Source organism: Octodon degus, unplaced genomic scaffold (assembly GCF_000260255.1).
Source record: "Octodon degus isolate 3935 unplaced genomic scaffold, OctDeg1.0 scaffold00067, whole genome shotgun sequence".
NCBI classification, from domain to species: Eukaryota; Metazoa; Chordata; class Mammalia; order Rodentia; family Octodontidae; genus Octodon; species Octodon degus.
The window spans coordinates 1982700-1993650 of NW_004524643.1; the positions used below are offsets into that span (position 1 = coordinate 1982700).

The 10951-nt window shown below is 40.4% G+C and overlaps 2 protein-coding genes across 2 annotated transcripts in view; both read right to left on the reverse strand.

Moving 5' to 3' along the window:
* Window positions 1-10951, reverse strand: part of Dennd5a (DENN domain containing 5A) — a 120416-nt gene that overhangs the window by 86605 nt on the left and 22860 nt on the right. The window lies entirely within an intron of this gene.
* On the reverse strand, window positions 507-2249 carry LOC101564203 (mitochondrial import inner membrane translocase subunit Tim8 A). Its single transcript, XM_023719268.1, has one exon. It carries the CDS (start codon window positions 2159-2161, stop codon window positions 1868-1870), a length of 294 nt encoding a protein of 97 aa, XP_023575036.1. The 5' UTR covers window positions 2162-2249; the 3' UTR covers window positions 507-1867.

Sequence of the window (10951 nt, forward strand, 5' to 3'; positions counted from 1 at the left end):
CAAGGCCCTGGGTTCCATCCCTGGTTGCATGCAGCACAAAAAGAATTATGTGATTTTAGAACCCTCTCATAAAGTTGAACATATTTAAAGGATGGAGCTGGGCATGATGTAACCACAGCACTTGCAAGTTCAAGGCCAGCCTGAACTAGGTAGTGAGACACTGTCTCCACCACACAACAATCACTACCAACACCACCCTTCGCATGCAAAAAAAGAATTCAGTAAGGGAAAGAGAAAACAAAAGGGAAATGGAAAAGTTTGAACCCTGGCCTGGTTTAGCACAAATGGCCAGGTTTCCTGTACTGCCATCAATCAAGGAGGCTGAGAGAAGCAGCAAAATGAAATCCACCAAGGCAACTTGTTTTTTTAAAAAATGACTGGCAGGCTGGGGAGATAGCTCAGTGGAATAAGCACTTCCCTGGCAAGTGCAAGGGCCAGAGTTCAATACCCGGTTCCGGGGGAAAAAAAAAAAATTATAAAAAAGGATTGGCAATGTTGCTGTTATAATGCACCTGTGAGTTTGATTCCCAGTATTGAAGAGAAGAAAAAAAAAAGAAAAGCATTTTCTTCTTTCTACACCAGTATCTCCACTTGCCTATAAAGCAACTGCCAACATGTATTTCTTCTCTTACCACTCCTCTCCTCTCTGCATTTCCCCAGAGGGCATCCTTTTTTCATGCCTTCATTCTTTTGTTGATGCTCTTCTCTGCCTGATTAAGCAGTCTACATTTATCCAGTGAGCTCCATCAAAATCTATGGTATTCCAACAATATTGTAATTTCCACAGCCACAAGATTTTTCTGGAACTCTTCCACTGCAGCTATTTTCAAAGCCATTTACTGTTCAAAATTAAACCTAGTCCTTTGAATATAGTTCATACAGCATGACTTTCACTTCCCTCACAACCCTTGTTTATAGAACTGAATCCTACTCTACGTGTAGTTTAACACTATTTAAGACAGGTCCATCTAATCTCTCAACTAAACCACACTTTGCATAAATTAAACTTGCAGCTAACTAAAAGTTGTCTTTTTAGAAATCTTGTGGAATTTATGATCAAAAGAATGCAGCTAACACAATCTATGATTAACAGCAGATATACACCTCTACCAAAAACTGCTTTGCTTTTGGTCTAAATCTTTAATTTTTAACTTTAAAATTAAAAGTCACCCCTTTTAATTTTTTATACCCTAATATACAGGGTAAATTAACTTACTTCTGTGCCACGTAGTAACAAGAATTATTTTCACTGGCTAGATTTCTTCATGACGAAAGCCTCTTGATTCTTAGATTGTTCGTTCTACCTTGAGACCATACTTTAATATAGGGATTTAAGTGAGAGTATAGGGGAGACAACCTAGAATACTAAAATATGCTGTATAAATATTCCATAGATTTTTCAGCACTGCCAAAATCACTAGATTAGGTGCTGTTAAGTGCCAAATTGTTCCCTCACTGCCGTCCTTTCTGAAAGACACAAAGATCTTCCAAAAAAATCTGAAACGAATTCACAGATTATATCTGGTAGTGGTACCAAAATATAGGAAGGAAAAAAATTATAAAGTGCCACTATCAAAATTACATGAAACAAGGGAGCTTTGAAAAAAGGATAGTGCCACATAGGATAAACTACTAGTAATTTCTCACTCATCTGTCAATTATTTTCACAAGATTAGAAGGGGAAAAAAGTAAATACACATATGACCCTCAAACCCCACACAAAAAAATTGGCTTTTGTTTATTCTCACGCCAAGATGTCCCAAGAAAGAGAAAATGGGGGAGTCAGTCCCCCATGGCCATTTCTTCATCCCATCAACTGCGCTCCTTTTCTTGACTACGTTCCTTTTCCAAACAAGTAACGCTGCGATCAGTCAGAAAGGCTTTCTGAGAAAACTGGCTTGGACTTGTGGGTCTGCTCCAGGCGGTTCAGGATGAACTGGCTCGTATCGATGAAGCGCTCCACGCAGTTCACAAAGCAGGCCTCGGCCCGACTGTCCAACTTTGGCCCGGGCTTGTCCATGCACTTCTCCCAACAGAGTTCGGTCATCTGGTGCACCAGCTGCTGGAAACGCTGCTTCTGACTCTCCACCTCCATGAAATGCTGCAGCTGTGGGTCCACTGCGCCCACACCCGCCGCCGAGGACGAGGACGAGGACTCCATCCCAGAGCGGCCACGCTCGTCCGGGCACCCGCTCGCGCGACACGCACCGCACCAACTCACCGACCTTGGCTTCACGTGTGTCGGCACCGGAACCGGAACCACAACCCGCCCCTGGGGCCGCCCTGTGAGCTCACTGCGCCTGCGCCGGGCGTTGCCGAGGCCCGCCCCCTGGCGCGAGCCCTGGCCGGGGGAGCGCGCGCTCCTTTGGGGTGGGGGAGGGGCAACAAGTTTCGCTCCAGGCTAGGGGGGCTAGCGGGACTCCTCACCGGTGACCTATAGCCGCCCCTAAATGTCCTACTTTTTTATTAAGTAAGTCTTGTTACTAGCACATCTCCTTCCTATGCCTCTAGTCAAAAATCGCACTCAGTACCTTGCTTGCCAGGCAGGCGCTCTCTGAGCTATTGCTCCATCCTATACCTCTAATTCATCACCTGTTAGACGCGCAAAATTCTTATCCCCAATATACCCTAATTATTCCCATTAAAATATCACTCAATGAAGAAAATGTAAGGTTAGCCTAACCTCAGTGGGCCATGTTGGCCTTTTTTTTTTTTCTTTTAATGTATTTAGTACAGGGTCTACAGGGTCTCACTACACAGATCGGACTCATAGTGATCCTCCTTTACAGCCTCCCAAACGCTGGAATTACACGTGCACTACCATGCCCTGTCTCAATGGCCTTCTCAGCATGCCACAGGGATGAACCTGGTCCCTGCACCTGCCTAAGCAGCTATCTGGCGGGCCCCGGCTCTTAATCTTATAGGGTTGTTTTTTTTTCCAAAGTCCCTATACAATACACTTAAGACTTCTTCCTTGCAATTTTATCACTTTGACAGTTTTCATCCCCACAGATTTTGGCAAGTGTAACTGGGTACATAGGTAACCAAAGTATACTGCTTGTTTGGTCAACCTTTAACTCCTTGTGTTTTGTGGACAACTACACACACACACACACACACACACACACACACACACACGGTATGCCTTACTTCTTTGGCCCAAACTCCTCTGTTAAGCTTGATGTCAACACACAATCTGGAGTACCCCTGTCCTTTGGGTGAAATTCCCAGAATCTCAAGTGCCCAAGGGACACACATGAAACCAACTCTTATGAATGAATGTGGAAACATTCATGACACATCCTCAGTCACCACCTCACTGACAGCAGAACTGCCTGTATTAGACAGCTTTCTGTTGCAAAGACTAAATACCCAACAATTTAAAGGAGAAAAGGATTACTATAGGCAAGATTTCAGAGGCCATGAAGACAGCTCAGAATTCTCAGTGCCTGCCTGGCAAGCACAAGGACTGGGTTTGATCCCCAGCACTGCATGCTATGCAAGCTGCATAGTGAGACACTGTACCAAATACATTTGGGGAATGTTAAAGACTCTTCTTAAAATAAAAAAAAAAAAAAAGATGTCAAAGGTGTTAGGCCAAGAGCAGCCTGGAGCTCAACACATTTTCGCTGTTTCTGAGTTGTATCACTTATAATAAATGTGTAATAGTAAAGCACTTTCCTGGCTTCTATGAGCCACTCAGAGGTGTCAGGCCAAGAGCAGCCGGCCCCAGGGCTTTCAGGGCTATGATGAAGCAGAAACCATGGCAGAAAAGCATAGTGAGGTAAAGCTTCTCACCACATGGCCGCAAAGACTACCAGAGAAAAGGGGTTGGGGATGGACTCTGATCCCCATGGTCAAGCCTCCAGGATTAATCCACTGGTAACCTCTCAATCTAATCACTTCCCAAAAAGCAAAGAATTCCACTCTATTTTCTGAGTACTAGACTGAACCAGGATCTCCACATTATGCTACATCCACAGCTCCCCCATTCCACCCCCCAGTCAGTCTCACTAAGTGGCTAAATTGCTCAGGCTGGGCTAGAATTTCTGATTCTCCTGCCTCACCATTCCTGAGATTAAAAGCAAACACCACCACTCCCTAGTTTTGTTCATGGTGTTTTGCTTTTTTGCACTACTGGGGATCTTTAAACCCAAGGCTCTGAGCATGCTAAGCAAGTGTTCTACCACTGAGCTACACTATTAGCCTCCACGCTAAATTCTGATTAGGACTATATCAAGCTCTTACCCTTTTTCTGGTTTATTTTATGATTTTATGGTTTACTTTATACTTTTATGATTCTTTGGAATTCTTCAATGTAATTTGTCTGGGCCAGGAGATTTTAATTCATTTACAGCAAGTAGTTATGATAAGCTTGTACCTCCTCCTACAAGCAAAGAACATCCTCCAATCTGGAGGAGTCTCTTATCCAGATACAGCTGGGAAGATACTACAATACATCTTACAATATATGCACAACAGTAGAAGAAAGAGATGCTTAAAGACAGGCAAATTTAAACTCAAATACTAGTTCCATGTTTTGTTCATTTTTAAGTAATTTACCCAGGTCTCTGTAATCAGTGTGTATTTGGCCTTTGGTTTCCTAAAGTGATAGGAGTGACTTCTATATGCTAATGAGATGACTAGTGACCAGGGCCATGAAACAGCTTCAGGGCAGAAGTTATTGACCAGAAAGACTAAGGATGACTCAAAAAATGAAATTTTCAGCCCCAAACACTATCAGTAGAAAAGAGAAAGAGATCTGAGACTAAGTTAAACAACAGTAAGTAATGACTTTTTCAATCACGTCTCATAGTAATGAAACACACATACACACACACACACACACACACACACACACACACACACACTACAACCAAGCAAGAAAACAAAGAGATTCTGAGCTGTTGAACACACTGAAGTGCTTGAGAGTGGTCCACCAGAAAGGGAATGGAGCTCAACACATTTTCACTGTTTCTGAGTTGTATCACTTATAATAAATGGGTAATAGTAAAGCATTTTCCTGGCTTCTATGAGCCATTCTAACAAATTACTGAACCTGAGGAAAGGAGTTGTGGAAACCCCTGTTATATATAGCTGATTGGTTATATATAACCCCTGTTATGTATAGCAGTATAGATGGCAACCTGGGATTTCTGATTAGCACCTCAAGTGGAGAGATGTTTTCCAGGACTGGGCCCTTAACCTGCGGGGGCTGCATAAACTCTAGGTCATTACTGTCACAACTGAATGAAATCGTGGACACCCAATCTGTGTCCAGCGATCTGGAGTACTGGTTAATGTGGGGGAGGGGAACCACACACATTTGGTGTCAGAAGTATCATATATAGTTCAAAAGAGCCTCTCTTCTAAAAATCTGTTTCCTCATCTGCATTATGTTAAATGGCTTCATAAGGTAGATATTATGTTAAATATCTACCTTATGAAGCCTATTAAAGGGACTGAGTGAGTTAACATATGGAACTATGTAAAGCATATGGAACATATTTGTATGCAGGAACATATTTGCATGGAACACAAGATATTCTACAAATATTAGCCCCTTTCCTCCCAAGTGGACTGACAGACATGTAAGACTCATCTCCAACAAATCTTTAGTTCTCGAAAACAAGACACAAAAATGTCCTGCAAGTTCCCAATACTTCCTAAGAAGGAATCTCTACCGCATGCAATGGCATTCTCAGAATGTATTCCAAAGTAAAGAGCACAGCAGCAAACAATGCTATCCTCCCAACATTGACTTGTCTCTCAGCCCCCAGCTTATAAGGAACTACCCAGCATCTTCTTCCCAGTAGCACACAAGGAGGCTTAGAGGTCTGAATGCCAGCAGGCCTGTCCTCCCAGCTACTAGGATATCTGAAATAGAAGGATAGAAAGAATCCCAGCACTTGGGAGCCTAAAGAGGCAAGATCACCATGGGTTCAAGGCCAGCCTAGGCTACATACTGAGTTCAAACACAGCCTAAAGTACATAGTCAAATCCTTTTTCAAAAACTAAAACAAACAAATATACAATTTAAAAAGGGATAGGGATGCAGTTCAATGAGAGGGCCACTTAACTAGCATGTGCAAGGCCTTAATTCAATTCCAAGCTCCATAAAAAGGGCCAGCCAAATAGCTCAGAGGATTGGGGGTTCCATCCCTGGGCCTGGCATGCCAGCCCCACCCCCAGGATGCACTGAGACAGCAATTGAGACTGAGCATGGTGGCGCACGCCTGTAATCCTAGCTCTTGGGAGGCTGTAAACATGCAGATCACTGTGAGTCTGCTCTATTAGTGAGACCCTGAACACCCTGTAGACCCTCACCTAATACCAAAAAAAAGGACTGGAAAAAGAAAAAAGAACTTGAGTGCTTCTTATTAATTTAATTCCAATGACAGAAGAGAAAATTTCCTTTATCCATAAGACCTTTTATAGTAATAAACTCTTCTTGCACAGAATTTTCTAACCTAAAGTTTTACAAATTGGTACTATATCAAAGCACAAAGACCAGCATTTGTTTAACAAAATGTGCATTAAAAACACTGTACTGTTTACACACCTATAATATTCAACAACGGAACTTAAAAAAAAATTGGGGTATAACTATGAATGTCCATTTTGTATCTGTGTATTCAAAGTGGTTGGGATAGATATATAGTTGCATTCTCTTAATGAATAGAATGATTTTTTCTAATGGTGTTTGTAAGTAGGATCACAAGTCTGCATCTTGTACAGCAATTAACCACTAAGAAGAATATATGCAGTGTATTATTTGTTGAAACTGTACTTTCGATTTGATTTGAAACTGTCTCATTGCTATATGTTTATCAATAAAACTTTGAAAAGGAAAAAAAAAAAAAACACTGTACTGGTCATATCAAAGACTTCTTGTACTCTAAGTCCAGCTGTGAGCAATGGAAATGCTCGCTCTTTCACTCTGTAGAATATGGAAAAATAGCCCCCCAAAAAAGGCACGGAGAAACTTCTTCTCAAGCCAGTAGTAGTGCTACAAGTGTAATATTTAAAACAATTAGCTCTAAAATTATCTATCTAAATGTGAAGGGTAAAAAAGCCTTTAGAAGAAAACACAAAACATCTTTCTACCTTCACAATAGCAAACACACAAAATGCACCATGCCTAAAGAGAGAAAGTAACAGTACAATTTAAAACTTTGTTCTGGGGAGATGGCTCAGTGGAGTAAGTGCTTCCCTAGTAAGTGCAAGAGTGTGCAAGGGTCTGATTTCAATCCCTGGTTCTGGGAAAAAAAAAAAAAAAACTTTGTTCCTTGAAAGCCACTACTAAGGGAATAAAAATAATACAGAGGATATAAGAAAATGTCTGCAATACATATAACAAGGCATGTCTAGAACATAGAAAGAATGTAGTTAAATCAGTAAAGAAAACAGGAAGAAAGAAAAACCTAAATATCCCATTACGGTTTGTGTCGAGGTATTCCCCCAAAGCCTCATGTGTCAGTGGGGCGGGCTCTACACTCTGTGACCAATTCATGATCCAATGCTGGGATCCTGGGTGTGAGCACTACACCTTGCCTGAAGCAGATAGCCTGAATGCAATATAAGGAAGGGAGAAAGGACTGCTCTCTGTTGCTGCCACTACTCCTCCTTTTCGCTCGAGCTGTTTTCTGCTGCCAAGGACTATATGCCACTCTGCCTTGGAGCCAGCTGAGTATGGACTGAAACCTCCAAAAATTTAAGCTAAATAAACCTTCCTTAATTCTAGGTGTGGGGTATATTTTGTCCCAGCAATGACAAAAAAGTAACACCTTCAAAATAAAGAAGGCCAAACACAAATATCTGATAACCTTGAGAAGTGCCCAACTGCATTAGTCATCCAGAACTTGCAGATTCACATTTAGTGTGATACCACTGTATAACCACTGTAGTAGGTAAAACAGAAAGGAAGGAAAATGCCAGGGAGGGGCAGGGAGATGGCTCAGTGGAATAAGCGCTTCCCTGGCAAGCACAAGGGCCTAAGCTCAAACCCTGGTTCCACCAAAAAAAAAAAAAAAAAAAAAAAAAAAAAGGGAAGGAAGGAAAATGTCAAGGATTAGTGAAGACAGGAAGTAACCTACACTCTGATGCACTGTGGGGCAGGACTGTAAACTGGCACAACCCCTATGGAGAAATTGTATGTCATCTCCTAACACTGAATGTATTTACACAACCTAGAATTCCTAAGTATGTTCCCAATAAACCAAAAAGCATGTTCACCAAAAAAAGTACTTATGTAAATGTTCACAACAAAGCAATATCATAATATTAAAGATGCTGAAAGTATTCGTATCCCTTTAAATTGCAGAACTGAGATACAAGCTGTGGTAAAGTCACATAGTGAAAAACTATACAACAGCCAGGCATGATGGCACATGCCTGCAATCCTAGCACTTAGGAAGCTGAGATAGGAGAACTGCCAGTTTGAGGCCAACTTGGACTATTTAGTGAGTTCAAGGCCACCCTGGACTACATAGCAAAACCCTATCTCAACAGAAGAGGAAGAGGAAGAAGGAGGAGGAGAAGAGAAAACAAAGAAAGAAAAATTATACAGCAATGAGAATGCATGACCTAAAACTACATACAAAGTGAAGGATTCTCTCAAATATAATGTTGTACAAAAGAACACATAGTATATGATTATAGGCATATAAAGTACAAAGACAAAACTGTGCAATTAAAAGTCAGGACGGTGGTTACAACTGGTGAGTGGAAAGGCAGACACTGATTGTGAAGCGCAGGCGACACAGGTGTACACAGTTCATAAAAATGCTACCATAGTGTACACTTCCAGATGAACACGTTATGTATATTTTAACAGTTTTTTAATTCAAGGTTTTTCTTTTTCTTGGTTCTTGTTATCCCATGTTGGCTGCAAACTCATGGCTATCCTCCTGCCATGAAATTTCTTCTTAATTAAGTTAAAGAAGTTCCTACAATTAAACCATAATACCAGGACAACATACTAGAACTTATGGGATGCAATGAAAGCAGCCCTACCAGGGAAATTTATAGTGGTGAATTCTCCTATCAGAATAACAGAGCAAGTTCAAATCAATAACCTAACGTTGAACCTCAAGTCTCCAGAAAAAGAAGAGCAAGCCCAAAGCTCAAAAGAAGAGAGGAAATTATAAAAGGCAGAGCAGAAATCAATCGAAATGGAATCTAAGGAAACCAATGCAAAGAATAAATGAACCAAAAGTTGGTTCTTGGAAATTAAATAAAATTGATAAACACTTAGACAACCAAAAGGAAAGAAAAGATTCAACTCCATGCAATTAGGACTTCAAAGAGTTAAATCATAACAGATCTTGCAGGAAATCTAGAGCATCAATGCCTGTTTCAAGAACCTGCTCTCAAGGTGAAAAAACAGAAGATATAGACAGATTCTTAGATAGATATGAATCACCAAAACTGATTCAAGGGCCTGGGGAGATAGCTCAGTAGAATAAGTGCTTGCCTGGTGAGTGCAGGGTCCTGAGTTCAATCCCTAGTACCAGGAAAAAAAAAAATGAATCATGAAAATATTTTGTTTAGTGAAATTCTATATTGATTCTAATAGGTTTTTAAAAAATATTTTTATTCTCGTTTTTAAAAAATTCTAATCAGTCAATGAAATTGAAGATGCAATTGAAAACCTACCAAGAAAGAAAAGCCAAGCTGTGACAGATTTACTGATGAATTTTACAAGAAGTTTAGAGACTTAATGCCCTTATGTCCCAAAGTCTTAATGAAATTAAAAGGCAAGCAATACTCCCAAATTCATTCCTGGAAGCAAGCATTATCCTGACACCAAACCAGAGGAGGATCCAGCCAAAAAAGAGAACTACAGGCCAATTTCGCTAAAGAACACAGATGCAAAAAACCTCAGGATTCTGCCAAACAATGCAACAAATCATCAAGAAGATTATACACCATGACCAAGTGGGATTCATCTCAGGGATTCAAGGATGGTTCAACATACATCAATCAGTAAATGTATACGCCATATTCACAGAGCCAAGGACAAAAATCCATATAATCATTTCAATAGCGGCAAAAAAATCTGACAAAGTCCAACACCCATTCATTGTGTGTGTGTGTGTGTGTGTGTGTGTGTGTAAAATGTTTCCTTTATTTTTAAAAAAATTTTAAAGAGAATAAAAAGTAGCATTAAAACAATAAATTATGAATAATACAGAGCTCCACTAAGCAAAATAATATGAATTTGACAGTATTTGTTGTATTGTATAGTGTTCTCTTCACATTAGTTGTTCATCTTTCCAGATGTATGTATGAAAAATTGGAAGAAAAAAAGACAAAAAAAAGTACAAGAAATTAATAGGGAAAAATAGTAAAAAGACCAAAAAAACAAAAAAGCATTAACATTAAGCATTAATTAAGCATTTAGGGCCAGTGAGATACCTCAGTTCCCTAAGGACCTGCTTAGGCAAGTGCAGGGACCACAGTCCTGGCACCACTTGCCATGCCCCACCGCCAGGGCAGGCTGAGCTGGTCACAAAAAAAAAAAAAAAAAAAAAAAAAAAAAAAAAAAAAAAAATTAAAAAAAAACCTTTCAACAGACCAGCAGAAATCCACAGTCCAATTATCCAAACCATTCTGCTAACATACATAGATATATCTCCTTTCCCCACTCCCTCTCCTGTCCTCCTCCTCATCTCAGTAATTCCTTCCTTTTGACCAGGTTCATTCCTTCTTCACAGTATCTATTGTACCCTTCAGATTTTATTTTCTCTTTTAGGTACTTACATTAAGAAGGCAATACAATATTTGCACAAGTGGGTCTGACTCATTTCACTAAAAGCATGGTCTCTAACTGCCATCTATTTACCGATAAAATCCTCAAATTTATCCGGTTTTATAGGGGGGCCTGGCCCTAGCTCAGTCCTTTAAGTGGCTGCTTCCACAAAGCTGTCAGCCTCAGGTTGCTGGAGTT

Coding starts and splice junctions, on each gene's coding strand:
- LOC101564203 (XM_023719268.1), bottom strand. CDS start 2,161: ATGGAGTCCTCGTCCTCGTCCTCGGCGGCGGGTGTGGGCGCAGTGGAC.